The sequence below is a fragment of the Aureococcus anophagefferens genome (assembly GCF_000186865.1).
Source record: "Aureococcus anophagefferens unplaced genomic scaffold AURANscaffold_5, whole genome shotgun sequence".
Lineage (NCBI taxonomy): Eukaryota > Pelagophyceae > Pelagomonadales > Pelagomonadaceae > Aureococcus > Aureococcus anophagefferens.
In genome coordinates this window covers 1,127,958-1,155,883 of record NW_008705565.1, presented here as the reverse complement: position 1 = coordinate 1,155,883, position 27,926 = coordinate 1,127,958, and the positions used below count along the sequence as shown (strand labels likewise).

The following is a 27,926-nucleotide window of genomic DNA, read 5'->3' as shown; positions in this document are numbered from 1 at the left end:
GCGCTCTTCCGCAGCGGGAACGTCGTGTACGCCCAACGGCGTCTTGCGCCCCCGGCGCGGGGCGGACGGCGGGGACGCGTCGGGGGGCGGGGGCGCGCGGGGGGCGCCGAGCAGGCGCGCGGATCCGGGGACGCGCGCAGGTGGGCCAAGGTCTACGACCGGCCCTGGTGGCCGTGCGTCATGTTCAACTCATGGGCCGCCGTGCGGCGCTGGAACCTGCCCGTGCCGATGGAGGGCGTCGCCGAGCTCGGCGAGGACCAGGCACGCCGCCCCGCGTTCCGCGACCCCCGCCGGGCGCGCGCGCGCGGAACGTTCAACGATAGGCGATCGGCATCTTCCTCGACGACTACGAGTTCACGGTCTTCGACAAGCACTCGAACTCGATCCAGGACTGGGACTACATCACGCCCGAGGCGATCCTCGAGGAGCTGGGCGGCGACCCGAGCCGGAAGAACCTCAAGAAGGCGATCCGCGACGGCAAGCGGCTCGTCCGCATCTCGCGCGGCGGCGCGCGCGCCGCGCCCGACGACGAGGACCGCTACGCCGAGCCCGCGCCCCAGCGCGGCGGCTACCGCGGGAAGAAGAAGCGCGGCGGCTACCGGGGCCCGCGCGAGCCCAAGGCGAAGCCGCGGCAGAACGATTTTTTCTCGCCCCTCTTCGGCGCGACGGTGCCCGCGGGCGCCGCGCCGCCGCCCGTGCTGCCGGCGACGGCCGGCCCCCTCGCCCCGGCGAAGCGCGCGACGCGCGCCAAGTCGCCGCGCGCCGCGGACGTCGACGACGACCGCGACGGGTCGTCGCTGAGCTCGGGGTCCAAGCAGGGCGAGGTCACGCCGGCGACGTCCGAGCCCGGCGACGACGACGACGGTGGCGCCGCGCCGCGCACGAGCCGCGCGGGCCGCGTGACGCGCAAGCCCCGCAAGCTGCGCGACGACGACGACGCGGCCGCGCCGCGGAAGAAGCGCGCGAGGCCCGTGTCGCCCGCGGGCGAGGCCGCGGCGGCCGCGGCGCCGCGGCCGGCGGGCAAGCGGCCCGTGGGCCGGCCGCGGTCGGGCAAGACGAAGTTCAACGTCGGCGACTACGTCTTCGCGCCCGACGCGGCCAGGGTCGTCTGGACGGGCGGCGTCGTCGTCGGCGTCGAGACGGGCCCGCGCCGCTGCGACGACGCGATCACCATCGTCTCCGCCGGCGGCGGGACGCACGTCTTCCTCGCGGACAGCGCGCGGAAGACGTCGCCCCACGGCGGCCGCGCGCCCGTCGTCTCGCCGTCCGCGTCCGCGTCGAGCCTCCCGCCGCTCAGCGACGACGTGTCCGTGCCGCCCCTCGCGCTCGAGGCCTGAGCCCCCCCCTGCGTAAGCCGCGTTCGGGCGGAGAGTGTGTGTTAAAGGCGGGGGGGACCCGCGCGGGCCCTCGCGGGCCCCCGCGGGCGGGGGTCGGGGGTTCGGGCGCGGGGCGGCCGCGCGCGCGGGCCGCGCGCCCTAGGACTGGGCGCACTGGACGCGCTGGCCGTTGCCGCCGGCCTCGTCGTCGTCCTCCTCCTCCTCGCCCGTGGCCCCCTGGCCCTTGCCGAGCTCGTCGAGGTTGATCTCCTCGAGAATGGCGTCCTCGATCTCGTTCTCGTCGTAGGGCTCGTCGTTGAGCGCCTTGGGCAGCGCCTGCTTGAGCAGCGCGACCTGGTCCTCGCCGAGGGAGTAGTTCGGCGGGAAGATGATGGTGAAGAGCACGAAGAGGCGCCCCTTGTCGAAGGGGTTGCCGTGCTTGGGCATGCCCTCGCCGTCGACGCACATGACGTAGGGCACGCCCTGCTGGACCTCGGGGCGGACGATCTGGCCCGGCTTGGACTGGATGAGGAGCTGGCGGCCGTCGAGCTGGCGGACGACGAACTTGAAGCCGCAGAGGGCTTCCGACAGGGAGATGTCCTTCTGGATGAGGAGGTCCGCGCCCTTGCGCTTGAACGACGCGTGCTCCTTCTGCTGGAGCACGAAGACGACGTCGCCGGGCTCGGCGTTGGGCGACTCGTTGCCCATGCCGGAGAAGCGGAGCTTCGTGTTGTGGGACGCGCCCTTGTCGACGTTGACCTCGAGGACCTGGCGCTCCTTCTTCATGTTCACGCGGTAGCCGCCGCTGCCCGGCGGGCAGTCGGGGCAGCGCGTCTGGAGCTGCTGGACCATGCCCGGGCCGATCTGGCGCATCTGGACGACGACGCCCTGGCCCTTGCAGGTCGTGCACTTCTTGGGCTCGCCCTTCATCACGCTGCGCGTGATCGCGAGCTTGGCCGTCTTGCCGTTGTAGAGGTCTTCGAGGGACACCTTGAGCGGGTAGACCGTGTCCTCGGCCTTGCGCTTGCCGCCGCCGCCGCCGCGGCGCCGCCGGCCGCCGCCGAAGAAGAGGTCGAAGACGTCCATGCCGCCCTCGGGCATGTCGCCGGCCTCGAGGCCCTCGAGGCCGTACTTGTCGTACTTCTCGCGCTTCTCCTCGTCGCCGAGGACCTCGTAGGCCGCCTGGATCTTCTTGAACTCCTCGGGGTCGCCGCCCTTGTCGGGGTGCTTCTTCAGGGCCAGCTTGCGGAACGCCTTCTTGATCTCCGTCGCCGACGCCGACTTCTGGATGCCGAGCACCTGGGCGGGAAAAGGGTGCGACATTCCCAACGTCAGAGGCTCCTCTCTCGGCCGTTTTCCGCTCGTTTCGGCTGATTTTTGGACGAGCGATCATCTCTCGGAGCGCTCTCGACGCGTGGGTGCTGTTTCCGAAACGCGCGCGCGCGGAACACTCACGTTGAAGCGACGTTGAATCACCCTTGTCCCGCCCCGCCGAGCACCTCGTAGAGCGCCGTCGTGTCCGCGGGCTCGCGCTGGCGGCCCATGCCCCCCATGCCCCCGGGCATGCCGCTGTCGTCCATGCCGAACGGGATGCCTCCCGGACCACCGAAGAACATGGTCTCTTCCTCCGACGCGGTGGACGCTGCGGTACCTGAAAAGCGGGGACGCGGTGAGAGGCCGCGCTCGGGTCGGGGGGGGGCGCGTCGAGGCGATGGCCCGCGGCGAAGCGACGGCCCCGCGCGGCGCGCCGGCGGCGCGGGCCGGCGGGTCGGCGGCTCCCAGCGGCGCCCGGTCCGGTTCGAACGGCGGAGTTCCGCCGGAAGCGGGCGCGTCGCGGCCGCCGAGCGCCGCCGAGCGCCCCGCCGCGCGCGTGCCCGGCGCCAGCGCTCGCGCCCGGGCGCCGTCGGGGCGCGCGGCGGCGCTGCGGTGCCGCGACCGACGGCCCCCCGCTGGGCCCAACGCCGCCAGCAAACCACCGGGTGACGAAGCGACCCGAGCAATACCGGCGACGGCCGAACCCCGGGCGCGACGCGCGCGTGCCCCGAAAGCGCGTAGGCGACGCCGGGTGCGCGCCTATTTAGTCCGCGTGACGGCGGTTGCGCTAGGCGAGTTCGACCCGCTTCGACGTCGAGTCGCCGGTCGAGGAGCTAGCCACGCAGTAGGCCAGTGAGCGCTTCGCCAATAACTACGGCTCATAGATTCATAGTGCCGCAATGGTGCACGCGAAGTGAAATCAAGTTAACAACGCACGCCGGCGGTCAGCCGCTGCCTGCAAGATGGGGCAGTGGGTCCGGGCGGATCTCCGCCCGGCGACCGGCACCCGCGGCGATGCCTACGCCTCCCCGTCGCCCGTGCCCGTCTACGTGTGCCACGACGAGGACGAGGCCTTGGGCTGCTTCCGGGCAGCCCCGGAGCTCGCCTGCGCCGTCTGCGCCGTGCCGCAGCCCGCGCAGACGCGGCGCCTGCTCAAGCGGCGGCGCGGCCGCCGCGCGCACGTGCTCGTCCTCTTCCGGCAGCCCGACGGGTCCGTGGGCTTCGACGCGCTGCGGTCCGTCGCCGTCGCGGTCGTCGGCGACGGCGCCGGCGTCGCGTGCGAGGCGTCGGCGCGGGACGCCGGGGCGCTCGCCGCCGCCGTCGAGGCGCTGGAGCACCGGCGGGAGGAGACGCAGACGCTGCGGCTCGCCGCCAAGAACGAGCGGCGCGCGTCCGCGTTCCGGCGGCTCGGCGAGCGGCTCGGACTCATCCGCGCGGGCCCGGGCGCGGCCGTCGCGCCGGCCGTCGCGCCGCCCCCCGCCGTCGACGACGCCGCCGTCGCGTCGCTCCGCGCGTTGATGGCCGGCGGCGAGACCGCGTCGGCCGCGCGCGCGCTCCGCAAGGCGCCGCCGGCCGCGGCCGCGGCCGCGCTCGCGACGGCGCTGGCGACGGGCGGCCCGGAGGTCGCGTGGGCCGCGGCCGCCGTCGCGGACCGCGCCGCCTGCGACGACGTACCGTTGATCCGCGCCTGGGCCGCGCGCTGCGCCGTCCGGCAGCCCCGGGAGCCGCCGTCGCGCGCGTCCCTCGACGAGGCCGACGTCGCCGAGTACGACGACGTCGCCGAGCTGGGCGCGCAGCGGCGGTCGAGCTCCGGCGCCGCCGAGGACGCGCCGGCGCGGAGCCTGGCGCTGCCGAACCTGCGGCTCGGGCGGTTGAGCCCCCAGGGCGAAGGTCTACGAACCTTCCAGAGCTCCGCGCGCGCGGGCGTCGGCTCCGCGCGGGACCACAGCGCGCGCCGCGTCGGCGACAGCGCGCGGCGGGCGACGCACCGGTCCGCGCGGTCCGCGCGGCTGAGCACGGCCGACGGGTCGACGCACCGCGGCCGCGCGGAGCGCCTGCCGCCCGTCGAGGCCTTCGCGGCCGCGCCGTGCGACGCGGCCAAGCTCGCGGCCTTCGCGGGCAAGGCGCTCGACGACGCGCCCCCGGCCCTCGACGACGACACGCTGTCGAAGCTCGATGCCTGGGCCATCGCCGAGGCCGCGGCGCTCCTGGACCGGGGCGACGGCGCGCTGCCCACGGGGAGCGCGCTCGCGCCCGCGTCCGGCGCCGCGGCGGACGCGGTCGCCGCGGCCTGCCGCCTCCTCGCGGCGTCGCTGTCGAAAGCCACGGCCGACGCCGCGCTGGCATTCGCCTACGAGGCCTTTGGCGCGCTGGTCCTCGGGGGCGCGGCGCCGGCCGCGGCGGCCGCGCTCGCGGCCGACGCCGCGCGCGCGCTCGGGACGTCCGCGGCGAGCGAGGCCCGGCGCCGCTGCCGCCTCCTCGACGACGGCGAGCGCGCGCGGCCCGGCGACGTCGAGTTCGCGAAGCGCTGCGCCGGGGAGCGCGCGCTCGCGCTCCGCTTCGCGCGGGGCCGCCGCGACGCGGGCGACGTCGGCGTCGCCGCGCTCCGGGCCGCGGCCCGGAGCGCGGCGCGGTCCCCGCACTGCGCGCCGGCGACGCGGGAGGCTTTGGTGCTCGTGCGGCCCGACGCGCTCCACGCCGCGGCCGCGGGCGGGGCCGCCGCGGCGGACTTCGTGTCGAAGCTCCTCGGCGGCGACGCGGAGCGCGACGACTTCTTCGGCGAGGAGGCGTCGTGCCTCACGGCCCTGCGGCGCCACGTCGAGTACTGCCTCGACGAGGCCCAGCCGGACCACGTCGTGCTCCACGGCCTCGACGCGGTCCACGTGCTCCTCGACGCGGCGCGGAAGACCGACGGCCACGCCGCCGCGCTCTCGGCCGTGGCGTCGCTCGCGCTGCGCGGCGGCTGGGGTTTAGGCGGCCCGTTGGCCGTCGTCGCGAGCCGCCTCGACGACCCCCGGCGCGGGAGCGACGCCGTCGTCGCCGCCGCGCTGCGCCCGTCGACGCTCGCGCTCCTCGCCGCGGCCGACGGCGACGTCGCCGACTGCGCGCCGGCCTTCGTGCCGCTGCACGTCGAGGCGCTGCGGGACGCCGACGGGGCGGGCCATTTGTTGGGCGGCGCGCGGGAGGCGTCGATCGCCCAGCTGCGGAGCCTGTTGCTGCTCGCGGCGCGCGCGCAGCCGGGCGACTGCGTCGACGCGTTCCGATTCTGCGACGCGGTGCCCTGGCTTTTGGAGCTCCTGGGGCCGCCGGACTGCTCGCGGTCGCTGGCGGCGTCGAGCCGCGAGCCGTCGACGCCCGTCGCACTCGAGCCGCTCGCCGCGTCCTTCGAGGCCGGCGACGGCGTTTTGGTGCGCGCGGAGGCGAGGAACGGCAGGGAGCGCTGGTTCAAGGCGACGGTGGACAGGCGCGACGGCGACGCCTACGACATTTTATGGAAGTCGGGCGGCGGTGAACTAGGCGTGCCCGCCGAGCGCGTCCGCGCGCCCCGCGGCGACCGGCGGCGGCCGCCGTCCGGCGCGCCGCCGCGGCCGCGGCCGACGACGCCGGCGTTCGCGCGCGTCCTCGACGGCGGCCTCTGCTCGCCGCGGGCGCCGCCGGGGGCCCAGCGCGTGCCGGCCCTGCGGCTCTCGCCCGCGGGGCCGGCGCCACCGGACGGCGTCGACGACCTGTGGTGCCTGGACGTGCCCGTCGGCGCGGAGTCGTCGCGGCCCGCGACGGACCGGAGCGGCGCGGGCCTCAGCCTCGACGTCGCGTCCGCGCGGCGCATGACGCGGTCCCTGTCCATCGGCGGCGGCGACGAGCCGACGCCGTCCCTGAGCTGCATCACCGGCGGCGCGCCGTCGCCGTCGCCGCGGACGCCCGGGGACCCGCTCCTCGAGTTCGACGTGCCGCCGCTGCTCCCGGGCGACGCGACGCCGCGCGCCGCGTCGCGGCGACGGCGGGCGCCGCCGGCGCTCGACGACGACGAGCTCCACGAGCTCGTCGTGACGCTGCTCCTGGTGCTGGCCGTCGGCCGGTCGTCGGAAGGGGGGGAGCTCGAGCCCGCGTTCTGCACCGCGCACCCGTTGAGCGACACGGGCACGGGCATCCGGAGCCACCCGGACCGCCGCCTGTCGGCGTCGGCCCTCCGGAGCCTCAACGAGTCGCCGATGACGCCCACGGGGCTGCGGCCGGAGCACCGGCGGTCGCACGGCGCGCTGACGGGGCGCTCGCAGTCGCTCACGGCGCGGTCTCTGTCCGCGCGGTCCGCGCTCGTGTCCGCGCGGGGCTCGCCCGACGGCGCGTCGGCGGAGGGCAACGCCCAGCTCCTCGAGGTCGGCACGGAGGGGTCCGCGCTCGGCTTCCACCTCCTGGACGCGCTCCACCGCCACTGCAACGGCGACGACCGCGCCGCGGCCGTGGACCGGTGCCTCGCGGGCGTCGCGCGGCGCTTGGAGGCCTGGGGGGCCGCGGCGCCGGGCTCCGGGCGGCCCGCGGGGTGCCTGCGGCTCCTGCGGCTGCTCCGGGAGGCGCGGGGCGACGCCGGCGCCGCGCTGCGGGTCGCGCTCGGCCGCGAGACCGCGGACGCGGTCCTCGGCCGCGGCCGCTTCGGCGTCGTCGTGGCCCTCGACGGCGCGACCTGCGCGAAGCTCCTGCGGCGCGAGCGGTCCCACCGGGACCGGTCCGTGGCCCACGGCGTCTTCGCGGAGGTGTCGGCGCTCGCGCGGCTCGGCGAAACCGCCGCGGCGCCGCGGCTGCTGGATTTCGGCGTCGTCGACGACTGCTACGTGCTCGTGCTCGAGCGGTGCGCGCACGGGACGCTCTTCGACTGGCGCGAGGCCCGGAAGCGGTCCGGTCCGCCGACGGACGGCGACTGTGTGGCGTACGCGCGCGTCTTCGCCAAGGTCGCGCGCCGCGTCGCCGCGTGCGCGGAGCGCCGCGTCGTCCACCTCGACCTCAAGCTCGAGAACGTGCTGCTGCGGGGCGACCCCCTCGACGGGCCCGACGACGCGCTCTGCGTCTGCGACTTCGGCGAGGCGCGGCTGCTGGGCGCGGCAGGCGACGCGCGGATCACGCGCGCGCACGGCACGGAGGCCGTGGCGGCGCCCGAGGTCCTGCTCGGCGTCCAGCAGTCCGGAACGGGCCAGGCCGCGCCCGTCGGGCCCCCGGCGGACGTCTGGGCGCTGGGCTGCCTGCTCTACGAGCTCGTCGCGGGCCGGAAGCTCTTCGAGGACGCCGTCGCGTCGGACTGGCCCCTCTTCTTCGTCACGCTCTCGAACGAGGCCGCGCCGCTCCCGCATGAGGCCGCGCTGGAGCCGCTCACCCACCTCGCGTGCAAACCGGCGCTCCTGGACCTGCTCCAGACGGCCCTGCGCCGGGACCCGGCCGCGCGCGACACCGCGGGCCAGCTCGCGGCCAACGCGGACCTCTTCGCCGACGGCCGGCCCCTCGTCCTCCGGCCGGCGCCGCCGGGGCCGCCCCGGCGCCTCTCGTCCGTCTAGTATCTAATGTCTAATTTTGGTTGAAGCAAAGATGCACTGCCGTTGCTGCTGCGTCACTGCCGGCTAAGCTAAAGTTGACCGGTTCAAAGAGCAGCGAAGCCGTGAAGTTTTTACGTCACGGCATCGCCTCGCTCCGGGCTCGGACGCGCGATGCAGCGGTTCCAGGACTTGGCGCGGCGCTCGGTCTGTGGACCTTGCCGCGCCTCGGGCCCGGCTGCGAGTCGCTCGGGAAAGACCATCGGTCGAAGGCGAGCAACTTAGTTCGCGTCGGGACAGCCCGTGGATGACGAGAACGGCCATTAACGGTGGGGGGCGACCGACGAGGGGCCCAACTTAGTTCCAGGGGTCGAGCTGTGCGTTAGACTTCGAAGAGACACCCCCTGGAATGATGTTCCCGAGGGCACTGTCTCGGTCCTAACGCACCGAACGCCTCATGCATTGCGCGGTGAGCACCGTGTCGCCGGCGGCGCCGCGCGCCTCCCGGAGGCGGTCAGGTGATCTCGATCAAATCCGCTCGAGCCGAAGAGCTGCCGCGAGGGCATCTGATCGCCCTCATAACGAACGATTCCCGACGCTCTGTGACTCGAAGGGGAACGAAAATCGGGTCGGGGGAAGCTGCCCCGCCCCATTCCACCCCCTGGGGCTGCCCGTTTGCGTCGCCTCGCAATCGTCCGGATGTCGCGTCTTTTCATGTGCCTCACCCACATGTTTGCGGACCTCAAATCCACTGGGATCGTTGCACGTCGCTGCATATTCGAGGAGCGCGGGGTCCTCTAAGGTGGAGATTCCATCATCGGCCGCTGAAATGCTCGCACGATACACCGTCTCTTAGCTACGGATTACTGCATCATTGCTTCATAGATGTGCTTGTTCAACGACGGCTCATTCGCAGCCGTAGCCGGTGGTGTTGCTGGCGAGATCAAACCCGATGGGCTGCTCATTTAGATGCTCTCACATGTCTCGATGATGCGCCTCGTCGCCTCGGCGGCCCTCGCGGCGGCCGCCGCGGCGACGTGCGCGCCGCCGGGCGGCAACCGTACGCCCGGCGTGCTCGTCTACGTCGTCGGCGCCGCGCGAACGCTGGCGGCGGAGGTCGACGACCTCGCGCGGCTCTTCTGCGAGGACGCGGCCTGGGCCGGCGGGCGCTACGTCGTGCCGCTCCTGCACACCTGGGCGAGATCGAGCTGCGACGGCTCCGACATCGCCGTCCCGCGGCCGTTCTTCGCCGCGGGCCTGTCGAATTTCACGATGGACGACGTCGACGGGCCGCTGCAGCGCCTGGTGTCGCGGGAGCCGCCGCACTCGCCGGAGCGGACGCGCGCGTCGGCGTTCGTCGGGCAGCTCTTCCACATCTACAACCTGAACCGGCGCGCCGACGCGCTCCTGCGGGGCGCGGGCCTCCCGGAGGCGCCGGGCGACGCGCTCGTCGTCCGCTGGCGCACGGACACGACCGTCGCGGACCGGGGCGCGCTCGGCGTCTTCCTCACGGACTGCGCGCGGTTGCTCCCGGACGTGCCCGGCGGCGTCTGCATCCTGCCCACGGGGAAGACGAAGCTCATCCCCCCGCGGTGCTTGGATCGACGGACGTCGCCCGGAGGCGTGGACTACGAGACGGCGACGTGCTGCCACCCCGAGGGCCGCGGAATCCTCTCCGACTGGGCGTTCCTGACGACGAAGCGGGTCCTCGACGCCATGGACGGCCACGCGGCGCCGCTCCAGGTCTTCGCGGGCGAGGACCGCGCGGAGCACCGCCTCTGCGAGACGCTTCTAGCGCGCGGCGGCGGCCGATCGCTCGTCTGGCCGCGGTCCGCGGACGCGGCCGCCGCGCATGTGGGGCTCACGTCCGTGCGCTGCGCCGGCGCGACGCCCTACACGACGACGCCGCCCCCGAAGCCGGGCTAACCTACTACGGTCGCGTCTCGTTGGTGCAGGGGACCTTCACCCGCCGCTTGCACTTCGGCATGCTTTGCGTCTGGTCCTCGCAGGCGAAGGCCACGCAGGGCGGCTCCGACGCCGGCGCCGGCGGCTTCTTCGGGGACGGCTGGCAGGCCGCGCCCAGGGGCCGGCAGCGCGTCGAGTCGAGCGCGCAGGGCGCGTCGAAGAGGAGGCGGTAGTCGTCGGCGTACGCGTGCCTCAGGAGCCGCGTGACATCCCGCGAGATGTTCGCGACGGTCACGGGCGTGGGCTCGTGGTGCGTCGTCGGCTTCGTGCTCTCGAGGCGGTAGGGCAGGTCGTAGGCGGCCATGAGCGCGTCGAAGTCGTCCTGGACGCTGGCGAAGCGGAGCACGTGGCCGCAGGTGCACGCGCCCGCCGCGTCCCAGACGTAGAGCCGCTGCGGGATCATGTGGCAGTCCTTGACGGCCGCGAAGTCCGGGTCCGCGTCGAAGGCGCGCGCCATGTTCCGCGACGTGCGCAGCATCATGTCGTTCATGTGCGCCATGTCCGCGGCGCTGTCGAGGCGCGACGCGCGGTGGATCATCTTGTACTCGGAGAGGAACCGGTCCACGGGGTCGCGAACGACGCAGAACGTGTCGTTCGCCGGGTACCTACCGAGTGCGTCGGTGACGATCTCTCGTCGTTATCCCGGTCAAACGCTCTCGAAGATCGTCACGGCCGCAGGACGCTGCCGGGTACCTGTTCGGCTCCATGTAGCGCGGCGGGCAGTGCCACTTGGCCGTCTCGCACTTGGCGAACTTCGCGTTCGGGTGGTACCGCGGGAAGAAGTGCTCCACCGTCGCGCCGGCGTTCTTGGGAATGCTACACGGATGGGTGTCATTCGTGTCGGAGACGCGATGGCAAAGACGCGGCCGTCGCGCTGCAGGAACTTGAGCTTGGTGTGCGGGTGGGCGGGCTGCTTGCGTTCTTGCGCCGGAGCGTGGAGATTCTGGAAGTCGCGCACGGGGAACGTTATCTCGTGGAGCGGCGTATCGGCGGCCGCCGCGGCGGCGAGGAGTAACTGCCCGTTCAGGAAGCCGCCCATCGCGTCCGAAGCATTTGCTTGAACTTGCGATTGAACCCCCCAAAAAAGGCTGCCCGCTTTCACGCTGTTGCGCACTGCGACCATGGGCGGCCGCGGCGCCCCGCGCGAGGCGAGCGCCGACGAGGCGCGCGTGCTCGCGGCCGTCGAGGGCGAGCTGAACCGGAGCTTCGACGAGGCGTCGGACCTGCCGCTGCTCAAGCGGCTCTGGGTCGCGGCCCAGGGCGACGAGGCCGTGCCCTTCGAGCGGACCGGGGAGGCCTGGACCCAGTTCGGGTTCCAGCAGGAGGATCCCATCTCGGACCTGCGGGGCGGCGGCGTCCTGGGCCTGGCGAACCTCGTGGCGTTCCTCGAGCGGTCCCCCTTCTTCGCGCGGCCCATCATGGCGAGCCGGCGGCCCGCGGCGGCGGCGTTCGACCCCGAGCAGCCGGGCTTCTACCCCTTCGCCTGCGCGGGCATCAACGTGACGCTCGCGCTCTGCGAGTTCGCGGGCCTGCGGGGCCCCGGCGGCGCGCCCAAGCCCGCGGCGCGGCCCGAGCTGAGCTTCTGGCCGCTCCTCGCGGGCGACGGCGCCGCGTGGGACGCGGCCTACGCGGTGGGCTTCCGGTTGCTCGACCGGTCCTTCGACTCGAAGCGGGCGTCCTACATGGACTTCAACGCCGTGCGCAAGGAGGCCGTCGCCGACCTCCGGGCCGCGCTCGAGCGCGCGGCCGGCGACGGGCCCGCGGCGCGCTACGTGCGCGGGGCCGTGGACCCGCGGCCCCCCTGCGGCCACGACGGTTTGGCCAAGGGCCTGAAGCTGGCCCCCCACGGCTGGGGCGCGACCGCGCCGGCGCGGAGCGGCGCCCTCGAGAAGCTGCCCGTGTCCGGCCTCGTGACGTCGCGGAAGGTGTCGAAATGGAAGCGGCGCCACTTCGTGCTCCGGGGCGACGTCGTCGCCTGGTTCAAGCCCGTCGGCGACCGGCCCGGCGTCCAGGCGTCGCCCGCGGCGGCCAAGGCCGACGCCGCCGCCTGGGCCAAGGCCGAGGTCCACGGCGAGCTCACGAACGCGACGCGGCTCACGGCCGACTCGGGCATCCGGCCCGGCGCGGACGCGACGGCCTTCAAGGTCGAGCGCTGCGCCAACTTCGACGGCTCCAAGGGCAAGCTCCGGCTCAAGGCGTCGAGCGCCAACGAGGCCCGGGCCTGGATGGCCGCCATCGAGAAGGCCATCGCCGCCGCGCCGCCGGCGTCGCCCGAGGCGCGCCGCGGCGCCGCGCCGCCGCCGGCCCGCCCCGGCGCGGGCGACGACTTCGACGCCGACGACGACGACGCGCCGGGCCGGCGCCTGCGCAGCGGGAGCCGCAGCTCGGGCGCGCGGCCGAGCACGTCCGCGGGCGAGTCGTCGCCCGCGTCGCCGCCGTCGCCGGCGACGCCCGGCGCGCCGCCCCCCGCGCGGCCGCCGTCGGACCGGGACCTCATGGCCGAGAACGCCGTGGCCCTCGGGCGCACGGCCCTCGAGGACGCCCCGCCGCCGCCGCCGGCCGGCGCCGCGGGGCCGGAGTGGATCTCGTGCGCGGACGACCGGGCGCGCGTCTACTTCGTGCACCGGCCGACGGGCGCGACGCAGTGGGACCTGCCGCCGGGCTGGGCCTCGTCGTCCTCGGGCTGGGCCGCGCGCGTCGACGCCCGCTCCGGCCACACGTACTACTTCTTCCCGCCCACGGGCGAGACCACGTGGACCCTGCCCGAGCGATAGGCGCGCGCGCCCGCGGCCTCTTAATCGCTGGCGTCGGTCATGACGATGGCGACGTAGACGAGGACGGCCGTGATCGGGATGAAGAAGGCGCGGCAGAAGATGTCGAGCTGGAGGCTGCGCGGGTGGTACTCGCCGACCGCGACTGGGCGACGATTCTCACCCTCGCCATGCTCCCCGGCTTCCTCCTCGGCGCCTTCGGCGGGTCCCTCGCGGTCCAGGGCCTCCGCCGGGCCACCGCCACCCGCGGGGCGACTCGCGGAGCGCGCCGGCCTTCTAGCGAGTGTACTTACGGAACTCGCGCAACAGGGCGGGGGGGGGTCGTGGTTGATGCGACGCGCGCGCAGCTAGTCGTCTTCGTCGTCGTCCTCCTGGACGTCCAACTTGTCCGCCATCTTGAGCCAGCGCCGGTGGCCCGCCCCGGCGTCCTTGTGTCCGGCGGCCCGGCGGCAGCGCTTGGAGGGCCGGGCGTTCTTCTTCACACCAGGGCGGCGGACCGGCTCGCCCCGGGTCTCGTCGAAGTAGTGGTGGGGGAAATTTCTAGGACTCAAAGGTTTGCAGCTCATGAACGTGCACTCCTTGTGCGCGCACGTCTGGTATCTCACATCGTCGTCGAAGGTCGCGTGCCACAGCCGGGCGAACTCCTTGTCGCTCAGCGCGTCGAGCTCGAGGAGCTGGTCGTCGGTGCCCGGGTAGTATTCCGCGAACCTGTGTGGAAATCAAACAGTGAGCTGGGTTATCCCAACCAACTTCAGAACTCTCTATCTCGGCCAAATCGACGTCGATTCGGCTGATTTTTGGACGAATCGATTGCTCTTGTCGAGTTCTCGAAGCACAGCAGAAGATCTCGCGTCGAAACGGTCGCATATCCCCGGCGCGGTGCCGTGGCACCCGCCCGCCTCCCTGCGCGCTGCGGCGTGCACACTCTCATTCCCCGGCCTGGCTTCGCAGTCCCCGCTCCGCCTTTCCGGCCGCGGCGGGGGAGCAGAGGAGCCAGGATACGCCTAGGATACCCGTAACGCAGTCTCACTCTGATCTGCTCCTAGGGCCCTCCCAGCTTAATCGTGACGCTCAGTCCGCCAGGAACCGGCGTCCGGGGACCGCTCCTGCTACTTGGTTTGGGTTGGCTGGGCTGATCTAGGAGTCACCCATAATAATAATAATCATCAGCAGCTTCAATAAGTCGTTGAAGGTGGCCCCTTTGGCTCCTCGGCGCTAACAGGGCAGAAGATGGGGCCGATGCGCAGCCCGCGCGTGCTCCCGCCGCTGGACATCGCCCGGACGCCGCCGGCGCCGACGCCCGTGGCCGACGAGGCGCCGCCGGAGCCCGAGGCCTCCGCGACCGAGGCGCCGCCGGTGACGTCGGAGCCGACGAAGGAGGCGCCCGCGGCGCCGGATGCGGTCAAGGATCCGGTGGCCGACCCCGCCAAGACCGTCGTCGCCAAGGCGGAGGCGAAGAGCCCGCGCCAGAAGCTCACGTACTACCAGACCTTCGGCCCCGTCCTGGGCTTCTGGATGCCGTTCACCTTCGTCCTCACGGCGCGATCATGGGCTACACGGCGGCCAACGGCCTCGTGCTCTTGACCGCGAGTCCGGTCGGATCTACTCCTGGGACGACGCGGGCTACTCCTGCGAGTACACGGACAGCACCATGTCGGCCATGGCCGGCAACGGCCTGATCTCGTCGTCCGACAAGGGCTGCTGGCTCCTGACGGAGTACTTCGACCTGTACGACGAGCAGTTCCCGGAGGTCGGGCCGAACCGCGACTGCAACAACCTCGTCGCGCGCGACGAGTGCACGGACGTCATGTGCACGAACTGGGGCACCTTCGACTACATCGACGCCTACGGCATGTGCCCCCACGAGTGCGGCATCTGCATGGACCAGGCCCAGTCCTGCGCGTCGTCGACGCTGACCGACGACCCGGACTGGGAGTCGTCCTACGGCGACTGCAAGACCTACCAGCCCGGCGAGGACAACGAGGGCTACTGCGCCGACGACGGCGCCTGCTCCATCTGCGCCTGCTCCTGCGAGGCCGACGCGGGCTGCTAGGGGTTCTTTTTGCTTTGTAAATCATCATCAGCTTCAATTAAGTTGTTGCTTGGTCAACTTGCTGCGGCCTAAACCGAGTGCTGATGGCGGGCAGCGGGCAACCTCCCATGAACGCCGGTGCGAGCAGCGCGGCGCCGTCTCCCGAAGCCGGGGGCGCGACGTCCCGCGGCGCCGCGGCGCTGCGCGCGGTCGCGACCTACTACTGCTGCGCGACCGAATCGCGTTATGACGACCACTCTTGCGATTTGAACATCGAGAACACGAAACTCTGCTGCCTCGTGACTCTCGCAAGGGTCTCCAAATCGCTCCGGCTGGAGGTCCAACGCCTCACGTACCTGCTAATCGGGCTCGAAGAGACGCAGACTACGTATTGGATGGGCCATCGGAAATATGCCTGCACAGACTGTCGCCGCGGCCAACGTACGTTTCTCGATGTGTTCGATCCGAATACGACGCGACTCGACTTTCGTCCGTTTCCAAACATCCGAGAGCTGGAAGTCGACGGCCTCTTTAGCGAGCAGGGCGTCGACTGCGTGCTGCGGGCCGCGTCCTGTCTACCGAAGCTTGAACAGCTTCACCTCTCCTTCGCGTTCGCACCAAAGGAACAGACCATGGTCAATTTCGTGCAACAGCTGGTTGGAATTTCAGGAGAATCATTACTGCCTTCGCATAATGAGGTACCTGTTTCGGAGGAGAATAAACGTTTACTCAGGCCGATCGCGGAAGAAGCGTTCGACGCGGCGAAGAAACGGCTTCGACCGTTGATGCTACGCTTTGCACGCGGATGCAAGATCGAAGGATTCGGGGGGGGGCGCTCGATCTTCTCACCCACGCTCAAGTCTATTTCGTTCCGGCAGAGTGAAGACCTGGATCTCGTCGGATGCTATTTGGCAAAACTTGATTCGACCATCCAAGACAATAGCTTTGGCTTTCACGAAGACAATAATTTCGTGTCGAGGGTGCTGCAACGGAACTTGCCGCCCACCGCCACATTGTGGTTCGTGCTCTCAGAACCTTACCACACCGATCCGCTTACGATCGACGAAATCCTCTCGCTCCTGCCCGCGGTGGATTTGGAAAGCGCGATCGAAGCGCCAGACAGCAGCTACGACGGGGTCGCGACCTTCCTGCAGTTCATGATGGCCTCGAACATTGGCATTGAGATGGACGAGCGGACGGACGAGGGCTATCGCGCGCGGCTCCTGTTCGAGCTCGTCGAGGCCGGCGCGTCCACCGCCGCGCTGCGACGCGCGCCCTGCGAGGACGGCCACTACGAGGAGTGCATGCAGCTGGTGGCCCAGGCGGCCGAGGCCCTGGGCTGCGAAGCGCCCACCCCAAGCGATTAAGGACCGCTCTCGGAGGGAGTACAAGTACGGGCCCCGCGGGCGCGCGGGCGGAACAGGCCGCGCCTAGCCCTTGAGCTGCGAGTAGGCCGCGCCGATGCGCGTGCGGAGGGACTCGACGTCCTGGTTGAGGGCCTTGCGCTTGGTCTTGCACTCGCTCTTCTTCGCGTCGTCCTTGATGTCCGTCGTGACGACGGCGTCGATGCCCGCGAACTGGAGCTTGTCGAGGCGGCCGTTGATCTGGGCGACGTCGGCCTTGGCCTCGGCCTTCCAGGCGGCGTCGTTGCCGCTCCGCAACCCGAACTCGACCTCGCCGACGGCGCGCTCGAGGTCGTCGAAGGTCGCGCGGAGCGCGAGCAGCTTCTCGAGCGCGCCCGACTTGGGCGACCGCGGCGCGCCGGGCGCCTTCGCTGGCGCGGCCGGCGGCGGCGCCGCGGCGGGTGGCGCCGCCGCCGCGTCGAAGCCCGCCGCGGCCTGCCGTCGCGCCTCGGCCGTCTGGCGCACGCGGAGGACCGCCTCGAGCGCGAGTTTCCACGCGGAGCACTCGGCGACGGTCGCCGCCTTGAGGGTGAGGGGCTGGGGCGGGTCGTCGCCGCCGCTCGAGAAGAGGCCCGGCGAAACGTTGCGCTTGATGACGGCCGTCAGCTCGACGGCGAGCCGCGGGTCGGCCTTGGAGAGCCGGAGCTCGCAGTCGGGCGCGAGCGCGTACTGGCCGAGCACCTCGCGCTCGCCGCCGTCGGCGTACTGCACGAGCTCGCGGTGCTGGCGGTTGAAGGTCCAGTGGCCCTTGGCCCAGCGCTTCCCGAACATGAAGGAGCCCTTGCCGAGCTGGCTCGAGAGCTGGCCGCGGATGACGACCGCGGGCTCCGCCGCCGGCGGCTTCTTGATCTGCTGGACGACCTTGGGCGGCGGCGGCAGCGTCGCCGGCGCGTCGCGCGCGGGTGCCTCCTTGGCCTCGGCCCGGGGCGGCACGTCGTCGAAGTCCGCCGCGCGCCGCGCGAGCGCCGCGCTCGGCGGCGGCGCGGCGGCCAGCGGCGCCGCGGGCGCGGCGGCGGGCGTGGGCTCCAGCACCTCGCGCTCCGCCTCCGGCGCCATGGGCTTGAGGTCCGCCCAGATCTTCTGCGCCTCCGGCGAGTGCATGGCGCCCAGGCTCATGCCGTGGCCCGTGCCCTTCTCCGTCCAGCCCTGCATGGTCCGACCCGGGTCGCCGGCGCCACCGGCGGGACCCGCGGAGGCGCGCGACGGCGCGGGCCGCCCCCTCGGGAACCGCGCGGCGGCGCGGGCAGACCCTGGGCGGCGGCCAAGGCGAGCCCCGACTGGACGGCGGCGGGCAGCCCCTGGACGGCGTGGTGATGAGCTGCTTGCCCCGACTGCCGGATTCTAACTAGTACACGCGCTAACTACGGCGAGACCCCGGCTAACTAGAAGGCATGCCCATGGTCGCGCGCGCCGGCTCCAAGTCCGGCTCCGCGGACTTAGGAATGCGCCCCCTAGAAGGCCGACGCGACGAGGGCCTTGAGGTAGGCGGGCCGGCCGCGGTGGAGCTTCGCGAGGGACGCGCGTTCCAGGGCCGTCTTCCGGTGCTTCTTCCGCTCCGCCTCGGGGACCCACTTGCCCTGGTGGTAGTCGTCGACCTGCCGCTCCGAGTCGCTCCGCGCGTTCGCGACGTCGCCGAGCGCCGCGCGGTCCCGCGTCTCCGGCCGCGTGAGCTGCGTCCAGGCCTTGGCGACCTCGCCGACGACGAAGTCGAGGGCCTTGGTCAGGTCGCCGTAGCAGTCCGCGAGGTCCAGCAGCGACCGCGCGACGGCGCCGCGCGACGCGCCGGGCGCGGCCGCGAGGACCTCCACGCGCACCGCGCCGTCGGCCTCGGAGACGGCCACGCGGAGCACGCGCCCGCCCGAGAACGCCGCCGCCGCGGGCAGCGCCCGCTCGATGCGGTCGTCCGCCTCGAGGCCCAAGGCGCGCGCGACGCCGCCGAGGAGCGTGGCGAGCTCGCGCCGGAGCTCGACGGCGCACGCGGCCTCGGACGCGGCCGCGAGGTCCGCGCGGACGTCGCGCGACCTGTGTGGATTCCAAATCTTCAACCCGACTTCAATGTGCGCGTAATCGACAATTTCGACGAGGGGCTTTCCGCCGTGCTTCGAGAACTCGACGAGAGCAATCGATTCGTCCAAAAATCAGCCGAATCGACGTCGATTTGATCGAGATAGAGAGTTCTGAAGTTTGGTGGGGACCCCCCAAACCAGTGGTTGGAATCCACACTGCGCGCGACGGCACGCGCGCGTCGGGCCCCGGCGACACCTGGACCCGCAGGCGCCAGCGGCCGCCGGCGGCCTCGCCCTTGATGGCGCTCACGGCCGCGCGCCAGCCGCCGCGCCGGTAGAGCGGGCCCGCGCGCTCCTCGTTCGCGAGCGCGGCCGCGCCGACGGTCTCGCGCGCGGCGGCCGACGCGAACGCGGCCTCGCGCGCGTCCGCGGAGGGGCGCCGGAGGCCCAGGGACGCCGCGACGGCGCGCTTCGCCTCGCGGAGCACGGGGCCCCAGCGCTCCAGCGACCGCCGGTGGCCCGAGACCTGCGGGCGGCGCGCGCGCGTCGGTGTCCCTTCGCTCCGGGGGACGCGGCGCGCGTCACCTTCGCGAGGCCCGAGAGCACGGCCCGCGACATCTTCAGGCGGTTCGACGCGAGGCGGAGGAACGTGCCGAGGGAGCACTCCAGCGCCGCCGCGACGTCCGCGTCCGCGTCGCCGCCGGCCGCGCGGTGCACCGCCGCCGCGCCGTCCTCCGTCGAGAGCACCCAGACCTCGACGCCCGCCGACGTCCGCAGGCGCAGGGCGATGCGCGGCCGCGGCTCCGCCGACGCCACGGCGCACGCCGCCGCCAACGCGATGTCCACGGCCTCGACCGTGCGGTCCTCCTCCCGCTCCGAGCTCCGCGCCTCGGCGACGTCTTCGACGTCCGGCGCCGGCGGCGGGGGCGGCGAGTTCGGCGGGGCGCCCCAGTGCTCCGCATCGCGGCGCCGGGAGCGCGACGCGGAGCGCGACGTGAGCATCATCGTGGCTTTCTTGGCACTTTTCGCAACGTCGAGGAGTGCACGATGGGCTGCTGTTCGACTTCAACTTTAAAGGCTCGACTTGATGTTGAACTCCGCGCCATGGAGGGCCTGCGGATGCAGTGCTTCCTGGCGCTCGCTCTGGCGTGCATCGCGCCCGGCGCGCTCGCATTAGTCCCGCCGACCCCCGCCCTCCACCGGACCCCCGCCCTCCACCGGCGCGCGTCGCCGCTGTTCATGCTCGACCTCGCGACGTCCCTGCTCGGCGCCGACGAGGACAGACTCGCGGAGCTCGTGGCGGACAACTTCGACGCCCTGGACGCCCCGACGATGGAGAAGCTCCAGGGCGGGGACGCCGACGCCGCGGACCGCGTCTTCGGTGCGATCAACGCGGAGACGGAGCGGCGCATGGCCGCGGCGAAGGACAAGCTCGAGGAGATTTTGGACGCGGGCGAGTTGCTGGAGATGGACCGGCGGCTCATGAGCCTCTTCAAGCGCGGCGGCGCCGACGTGCCCTTCCTCATGTGCCTCAACGCCAACGCCAACGCCGCGGACGAGGGCTCCGACAAGCGCATGGTCCTCGAGCATCTCTACACGCGAGCGCAGGAGGAGCTCGAGAAGAAGGCGGACCCGGCCAAGGCCGTGCTCCACAAGCTCAACCGCACGCCGGACAAGGCCATCCGCGACAACGTGCTCCACCACTACCTCGCGCCCCAGACGGAGCTCATCACGCCGGACGCGACGGTCATCCCGCTCGACAAGCCGATCCCGCCGCGCGTGACGCCCGAGGCCTTCGCCGGCGCCATCGACGACACGGTCGCCCAGCTCCGCGGCCTCGACGCCGACGGCGACCTCATCCGCGCGAACATCGAGCAGTGCCGCCAGATCGCCATCGAGGCGCGCGGCATCCTCGTCAACACGGGCACGCCCGAGCAGGTCGCCTACTTCGAGGAGGAGCTCTCGAAGACCTGGCCCCTCGGCAGCACGGACTAACCACGTATGGGCGACCTCCGGGTGTGTTTTCGGACGGCACGAGTGCAACGTCGACCTCGGGGTTGTTCTTGAAATCGTTGGCTGCCCCGATGGGCGCTCATCGTCGTCCACGCAGTGCCTGATCCGAGGACGATGGAGTACGACGGCGGCGTCGGCGCCGCGCTCGGCAACCTCGACATGGACACGCCGGCGAAGGCGAAGCGCGCGAAGCCGCCGCCGGGCCCGCCGCCCCGCGGCCAGGCGAAGAAGTACGCCGCGCCGCTGGCCCCGGCGAACGGCGCGGGCCTGCAGACGCCCAAATTTCAGGCGTTCTTCTCCGACCTCGCGGCGAAGGACGGCAACGCCGCCGTCGCGGCCCGGGAGCGCGCGGAGCGCGCGGCCGCGCGCGACGCCAAGGCCAGGGCCAAGGCGGAGAAGGTCGCCGCGGCGCGCGCGCGCGAGGCCAACCAAAGGGCCGCGCGCGAGTCGCGGCGCGCCTCCGCGTCCGCGCCGGCGGAGGAGGCGAAGCGCGAGCCCGAGCCCGAGCCCGAGCCCGAGCCCGAGCCGGAGGCACCGCCGGACGCGAAGGCGGAACCCGAGAAGGAGCCGCCGACGGCCGCGAAGGCGGCGGAGGCGCCGAAGAAGAAGGGTCGCTGGTCCTTCTTCGGCAAGGCGGCGACGCCCCAAGAGGCGGCGCCCGCGGCGGCGGAGGACGACGCGGCCTCGTCGCGCTTCTCGAGCGACGAGGAAGCGAGGCTCCGCGCGCGGCTCGTCGTCGCGCGGCCGCGGAACTCGCCCGAGGCCGAGCGCGCGCTCTTCGCGAGCGCCACGGCGGGCTGCCCGGACGCGGACGAGCCCGAGGAGGCCATCCGCCACCTGAGCGCGGTGCTCCGGCGCGACGCCGACGTCGGCGGCTCGCCCGCGGCGTGGTTCGCGGTCCACGCGCGGCTCGGCGCGAGCTTCGACGCGCTCGCGCGCCTGGGGCGGAGCCGGGACAAGGGCGCGGCCTACCGCAGCGCGCTCTACCACTACGAGCAGGCGCTCGTCGGCGTGCAGCGCGCGGGCGCGTCGCCGCTCGACGACGCGCGCGGCGCCGTCGAGCTCGCGGCGGCGCGGGCCTGCGGCGCGCTCGCGGCGTCCATGGAGAGGGCCGGCGCGCCGCTCAAGCAGCGCGCCGCCATCGCGGGCAAGGACGTCGAGCTCTGCGAGCTCGCGATCCTGCACGCGACCGCGGACGCCGCGCGGACGGCGGCGCTCGAGGCGCTCGGCGCCGCGCGGCTCCGCGAGTGCGAGGTCGCCTGCGCGGCGCCGTCGGCGGCGCCGGTGCTGGCCGCGGGGCGGCTGCCGGAGGGCGCCCTCGCGTCCCTCGACGCGGCCGTCGCCGCCCTCGGCGAGGCCTGCCGCGATCCCGCGCGGTCGAGCGCCGAGAGCCTCGCGCGGCTCGGCGACGCGCTCGCGGCGCTCGCCGTCGCCATCCGGCCCGAGGGCGCGCCCTTCGACGCCAAGCAGCTGGCGCTCGCGGCCGAGGCGCTCGCGCGGAGCGACGGCGGCCTCGGCGTCGGCGACCGCGACGGCGACCGCCGCGCCGCGACGAGGCTCGAGGCGGCGCGGGCGACCGCGAAGCTCCTCGGCTTCACGCAGCGAGACACGACCTACGGCGGCGGCGCGCGGGCCCACGCGGAGCGCGTCGCCGAGCTCGCGGCGTCGACGGCGCGGTGCGCGTCGGAGGCGCCCCACCTTACGCTCGTCGGGCTCCCCGCGGTCGACGGCCCGTGCCTGGAAGCCCGGGGCTGGCTCGCGACGCGGCCCGTCGACCGGCGGAAGGCGCGCGAGGCGCTCGAGGCCGCGCGGGAGACCCTGGCGAAGCGCGCGCTCGGCGCCGCGGCGCGCGCCAAAGCGAAGAAGCGCAAGGGCGGCGCGCGCGACGACGCGACGCTCTGGCGCGAGGTCCACCGGGCCATCGCCGAGCTCGCGACGCAGGACGGCGACGACGCCGCGGCGAGGGCGGCGCTCGAGGTCGCCGCGGGCTGCGCCGACGGCGCGAGCCGCGACGTCGCCGCGAGGACGCCCGACGCGGCCGCGGCGGTGCATCGGGACCTCGCGCGCGCGCGCCACGCCTGCGGCGACTTCCGCGGCGCCGCCGAGGCCGCGGCGCTGAGCTGCACGGCCGCCGCGCGCGTCGCGGCGCTGGCGGCCGTCGGCGACGCCGAGGCGCGCGACGCCGCGTGCGCCGCGGCGGCGGCCGTCGCCGCGGCCGCGCGCGACGCGGGCGTCCGGGCGCTCATGGCGGCCCTGCGCCGCGAGTACGCCACGGAGCTGGCGCACTGCGGCGCCTGGCTGCCGCTCCGGGGCAACGGCGACGCCGGCGCGCTGCTCCGGCTCTTCGACGCGCCGCGCGCGTGTCGCCGCGCAGCGGCGTACGCGCCGGCGCTCGCGGCCCTGGAGGCGCGGGGCCACGCGCCGGCGCGCGTCGCGAAGGCCCTCGAGGCGGCGCGGCGGGCGCTGCGGGCCGCGGACGCGGCGCGGCGCGCGCCTCTCGAGGCCGCGGAGCGCGCGACGGACGCGCCGCGCGCGCCTTCGCTCCGGAGCCCCGGCGACGTCGCGGCGGCGAAGGGCTTCTCGCGCCTCGCGGTCTTGGAGGGCGGCGCGTCCATCCTCCGCGACGCGCCGTCGGCGCTCTTCGCGGACCCCGACCTGTCCGCCGCGACGGCCGCCGTCGAGGCCGTGCCGGAGAGCGACTCCGCGGTCTGCGACCTCGGCCTCCGGGTCTGCGATGACGACGCGCTCGTCCAGGCGAAGGCGACGCTCGCCGGCGACGGCGACGCGCTCGTCGCCTTCTTTGCCGCCGGCGAGTCGCTCGTCGGCGTCGCACTGGGCCACGGCGGCGCCGCGGCGCGCGTCTTCTTCGCGCCCTGGGCTTCGGAGACGCGCGCGAAGATGGGCAAGTACGCCGAGGCCGCGCGGCGCACGCGGGGCCCCAAGGCCGACGCCGCCGCGGCGCACCTCGCCGCGTTCTTCGCCGTCGACGCGCTCGTCGCGGGGTTCGGCGACCGCGCGACCGATCTGGCGGTCGTCGCGGAGGACGACGTGCTCCGCGTGCCCTTCCACGCCCTGCCGCTCCGCGCGGGCCGCGTTTTGGACCGCGTCTCCGTGCGCTACGGCCCGTCCCTGGCGGTCCTGGCGGCGCTGGAGCGGCGCGCGGCGCGGCGGCGGGACCTGAACGACTTCGGCGGCGCCGCGCCGTTGCTGGCCGTCGTCGCGGATCGCGCGAGCGGCGCGACGGCGGCGGCCTGGGCCGCGCCCGTGGCGACCGTGGACGGGTCGCTCGTGCCCGTGCTCGCCCTCGCGGACGACGAGCGCCTCCGAGGGTCGGAGGACGCGGCGCAGGATCTCCACGACGCGACGGCGGTGTACTGGGAGTCCTTCGCATCCGACGGCGCCGCGCTCCACGACGGCGACGTGCGCGTCGACGCGTCGGCGCTCCTGGCCGCGCGGCCCCTGCTGCCCCGCTGCGCGCTCGCGGTCGTGCTCCGCCGCGCGGGCGACGCGGCGGCCGGCGGCCCGGGCCTCCACGAGGCCCTGGCCTGCGGCGGCGCGGACACGTGCGTGTTGCCCGACGCCGCGAAGCCGCCGCTGGCCGGCGACGGCGCGGCCGCGGCGCTGCTGCGGCGGCTCTGGATGCTGGCCTTCGCGCGCGCGCTGCGGGTCCGGAGCCGCGACGCGACGCGCCGCGCGGCCGCGGCCGCCGCGGGCGACGCGTCCGTCTGGCTCCGCGACGCGACGGTGACCACGGCCGCGGCGCTCCTCGACGCCGCGCCCCTCGACCCAACCGATCGGCGCGACGCCAAACAGGCGCTCGCGACGTGCTTCCCGCCGCGGCCCGGCGACGAACGGGCCGCGCGGCCGCTCGCGCCGGACTTAGCCGACTGGGCCAATGTGGCGACGTTCGGCGCGGGCTACGGCGTGCCCGGCGCGGGCTGGAAGCACGCCGACGACGGCGCCGACACGGACGACGACGACAGCGACGCCGACTCCGTGGGCGGCGACGACCGCGGCGCCGCGGACGACCTCCGGCGCCGCTGGGAGGACTTCGCGGCGACGCGCGAGGGCCGGCGCCTCGTGCAGCGCCTCGGCCCGGAGAAGGCGCTGCGGACCTGGACGCGCCAGCGGCTGCGGCGCCGCGCGTCGTCCGCGGCGCGCGGCGCCGCGGCGACGGCGACGGGCTCGGCCAAGGCCCTCAAGGCCAAGGCGCGCGACTCGCTCCGGGACGCGGGCGCCGACGAGGCCGCGGCCAAGGTCAAGAAGTCCGTCGAGCGGGCGGGGCACGCCGCGCGGGAGGCCGTCGAGGCGGGCGCGAAGGAGGCCGCGGGCCAGGCGGCCGCGGCGAAGAACGACGTCGAGAGGGCCCTCCAGGACGCCAAGGCGAAGCGCGGCGCGGCGAAGGCGTTCAAGGCGCGGCTGAAGGAGAGCGACGCCGGGACCCAGGACCAGCGGTCGTCCGGGGCCTGCGTCGTGTCGTAATGTTTCTATTGAACTACACCTTTCGGTCATTGACGTATTCCTCTCGCTGAGAGTTGCCCGCACCGACCGCCGCCGCCCTGGTGCGGGCCAGGCAGGCAGGCAGCCTGTCGGCTTCGACGTGCTCGCCGGCCGAGTCTCTCGCAAAATCTCGTCACTCGCCGCTCGCACGATGGAAAAGATCACCTTGGCTGGCGCGGACCTCGTCGTCTCGGCAGGCCGGCAGCCCGCTCGCACCATGGAAAAGATCACCTTGGCTGGCACGGACCTCGTCGTCTCGCGGGTCTGCTTGGGCACGATGCAGTTCAGCGGTTCCAGCGACGCCTCCGACGCCACGTGGGGCTCCTGTGAGCAAGCGCAGGTCGACGAGACCGTGCGCGCCGCGCTCGACGCCGGCTTAAATTTCTTCGACTGCGCGGAGGCGTACGGCAAGGACCGCCGGGCGGAGCGCGCGTTCGGCGCGGCGCTCCGCGCGTGCGGCGCGAAGCGCGACGAGATCGTCGTCACGTCGAAGTTCGGCGTGCACGCGCCGCTCTGGGAGACGGACTCGCCCACGGGCGCGCAGGCGGTCTACGACGGCGACGCCGTGGCGCGCGCGCTCGCCGCGTCCCTCGAAGCGCTCCAGCTCGATTATTTAGATTTATTTCAAATCCACTGGCCGGGCAACGTCGGGATCGTCGGCGGCGAGCAGGCGTGCCGCGCCGCGGGGACCTGGGACGTCGTCGTCTCGGCCGTGCGCGCCCTCGACGACGCGAAGCGCGGCGGCAAGATCCGCTACTACGGCGTCTGCAACTTCGGCACCGAGGACCTCGCCGCGCTCGCCGCGGCCGCGCGCGAGGCCGGCGCGGGGCCGCCGGCGACGAACCAGCTGCCCTACAACCCGCTCTGGCGCCAGATCGAGCACGGCATCCAGTCGGCCTCCGACCTGCCGCTGCTCTGCTACTCGCCGCTCCAGCAGGGCCTGCTCTCGGGGAAGGTCTTCGCGGCCGCGGACGTCGCCGACGGCCGGAAGCGCACGCGGCTCTACGCGAGCGACGCGGCGCCGCTCTCGCGCCACGGCGGCCCGGGCGCCGAGAGCTTGCTCTTCGGCGAGGCGGGCGTCCTCAGAGCCCTCGCCGCCGTCGCGGCCGACGCGGGGCTCTCCGTCGCCGAGCTCAGCGTCGCGTGGCTCCTCGCGCGCCGCGGCGTCGCCTGCGTGCTCGTCGGCGCGTCGTCGCCGGACCAGGCGCGGCTCAACGCCGCGGCCCGCGCGCCCGCGGCCGCGCTCGCCAAGGTCGACGCGGCGACGGACGCGCTCAAGGCCCGCCTTTTCGCCGCGTACGGCGGCTGCGTCGACCAGTACGCGCCCGAGTCGCGCGTCCACGGCAACGACGCCGCCCCGCGCGTGACCTGCGCCGTGCTCTGACGTTCGAACTACTAGTGAGCCGACCTTACTTGGCGCCGAGGGCCTCCCGGAGGGCCTTGAAGCGCTCGACGCACTCCTTCTTGTTCTTCCCGGCGACGGCCTTGGCGATGCTGTCCCAGCGGGCGTTCTTGTCCATCGACGCGGGAAATTTCTCCAGCGCGGCCTCGAGCTGCTTCTGCTGCGCGTCGGACCAGTCGCCGGGCGGCGGCGGCGGCGTGTTGTTGGCGGAGCCGTTGGACTGGATGCCGCTCGCGGCCTTGTAGGTGCCGACGGGGACGAGGGGCTCCTGGAACTTGGCGATGCACTCCTCCTTCGTCCGCGGGCTGTCGAGCTTGCACTGCGCGTTGACGTAGTCGGCGATCTGCTCCCAGCGCTGCATGGCCCCCGCCTTGAAGCGCTTGCAGGCCTTGTCGAGCATGGCGAGCTCGGCCTCGGACCAGGGGAGCTTGGCCTTCTCGCCCGAGCCGAGCGAGATGACCTTCTTCTTCGGCGCCGGCACCGTCGGCTCGCCCTTGGCCAGGATGGCCTTGAGCTCGGCGAGCGCCGGGCCCGGGTCGGCGCCCCCCGCCTCCTCGGCGAGGCGCGCGCAGGTGTCGACGTCGAGGAGCTCGCACGAGTTGATGAGGTCGAGGTCCGAGAGCGCGGCGCCGTGGCCCGCGTCGCGCGCGGCCGCGTTCGCGGCCTTGAGCAGCTTCTCGGCGCGGCGCTTCGCCTTCTTGAGCTTGACCTTGTCGCCCTTGGCGTCCTTGGCCGCGGCCTGCTTCGCCTTCTCCTCGCGCTCCCGCTCCGCGGCGAGCGCGGCGTCCGACGCGTCCTTCGCGAGCTGCTTGTCCATGACCTCGCGCTGGCGCTTCTCCTTGAAGGCCTGCTTCGCCGCCTTCTTCTCCTCGGCGAAGCGCTTGAGGCGCGGGTCGTTGGCCCGCGCGCGGTCCACGAGGCTGACGATGCGGTTCATCTCCTCGCGCTTCCGCTTCTTCGCGAGCTTCTCGTTCTCCTTGGCCATCCAGCGCTTCTCGTAGCGGTCCTCGGCGGCGTCGGGGTCGTGCTCCCGCGCCTCGAGGCCGAAGTCGCGCCAGGACTCGAAGCGCACCCAGTACGCGTAGAACGCGTCGACGTCGGCCTCCAGAGCGTCGGCGCCGCCGAGCTCGGGCGCGGGCAGCTTCTCGGCGAAGCGCGCGTTGGACGCGAAGACGGGGCCGTAGGTCGCGAAGAAGTCGAAGGCCTCGCCCTGCTCCGACGCCTCCTTGCCCGAGGGGATGGTCTCGTCGAACGCGTTCGTCGAGTCGTACGCGCGGCGCTTCGTCTTGTCGCTGAGGATGTCGTAGGCCTTCTGGACGGCGAGGAAGACGGCGTCGCCCTCCTTGGCCTTCTTCTTGCCGTTGGCGTCGGCGCCGGCCTTGTCGGGGTGGTAGATGAGCAGCGCCTTGTGGTAGGCCCGCTTCACGAGGTCCGTGTCGACGCCGACGCCGCTCTTCTCGAGGCCCAGGAGCTGGTAGTAGTTCGTCTTCTTGAGCTGCTTCTCCGTGATGGCCACCGTCGGGCCCACGTCGTCGCCGGCGAGGCTGCCCTTGCTCTTCTTCTTCGCCGCCGCGGCGAGGGGCGTGGGCCGCGCGGCGCACTCCGTCGTCGCCTGGCGCAGCTCCTCGGCGTACAGCGCCTGGCCGCGCCCGATGGGCGCGACGTCGATGCTCGAGCACCGCAACCCG

General features: G+C 73.6%; 6 protein-coding genes across 6 annotated transcripts; 3 read left to right on the top strand and 3 right to left on the bottom strand.

The window, feature by feature from the left end:
* Window positions 1–1,361: 1,361 nt before the first annotated feature.
* AURANDRAFT_59942 (hypothetical protein) lies at window positions 1,362–3,439 on the bottom strand (the record flags this gene model as incomplete). The annotated part of the gene is made up of 3 exons (XM_009036654.1): window positions 1,362–2,615; window positions 2,816–2,967; window positions 3,390–3,439. 2 exons carry the CDS (start codon window positions 2,930–2,932, stop codon window positions 1,476–1,478), a joined length of 1,257 nt encoding a protein of 418 aa, XP_009034902.1.
* A 153-nt stretch (window positions 3,440–3,592) lies between these two features.
* On the top strand, window positions 3,593–8,170 carry AURANDRAFT_62610 (hypothetical protein; the record flags this gene model as incomplete). The annotated part of the gene is made up of 1 exon (XM_009036993.1): window positions 3,593–8,170. The coding sequence occupies one exon, from the start codon at window positions 3,593–3,595 to the stop codon at window positions 8,168–8,170; it is 4,578 nt and encodes a 1,525-aa protein (XP_009035241.1).
* A 963-nt stretch (window positions 8,171–9,133) lies between these two features.
* AURANDRAFT_62609 (hypothetical protein) lies at window positions 9,134–14,935 on the top strand (the record flags this gene model as incomplete). Its single annotated transcript, XM_009036994.1, has 4 exons — window positions 9,134–10,011; window positions 11,199–12,863; window positions 14,130–14,412; window positions 14,474–14,935. 4 exons carry the CDS (start codon window positions 9,134–9,136, stop codon window positions 14,933–14,935), a joined length of 3,288 nt encoding a protein of 1,095 aa, XP_009035242.1.
* Window positions 14,936–16,344: 1,409 nt separating this feature from the next.
* Window positions 16,345–19,328, bottom strand: AURANDRAFT_62608 (hypothetical protein; the record flags this gene model as incomplete). The annotated part of the gene is made up of 4 exons (XM_009036653.1): window positions 16,345–17,463; window positions 17,787–18,339; window positions 18,539–18,849; window positions 18,909–19,328. 4 exons carry the CDS (start codon window positions 19,326–19,328, stop codon window positions 16,345–16,347), a joined length of 2,403 nt encoding a protein of 800 aa, XP_009034901.1.
* Window positions 19,329–19,562: 234 nt separating this feature from the next.
* On the top strand, window positions 19,563–24,818 carry AURANDRAFT_62607 (hypothetical protein; the record flags this gene model as incomplete). Its single annotated transcript, XM_009036995.1, has 2 exons — window positions 19,563–20,261; window positions 20,457–24,818. The coding sequence occupies 2 exons, from the start codon at window positions 19,563–19,565 to the stop codon at window positions 24,816–24,818; spliced, it is 5,061 nt and encodes a 1,686-aa protein (XP_009035243.1).
* A 2,303-nt stretch (window positions 24,819–27,121) lies between these two features.
* On the bottom strand, window positions 27,122–27,739 carry AURANDRAFT_6669 (hypothetical protein; the record flags this gene model as incomplete). Its single annotated transcript, XM_009036519.1, has 1 exon — window positions 27,122–27,739. A coding segment is annotated over one exon (618 nt), but the record flags the coding sequence as incomplete, so codon positions are not given.
* Between the last annotated feature and the right edge of the window lie 187 nt (window positions 27,740–27,926).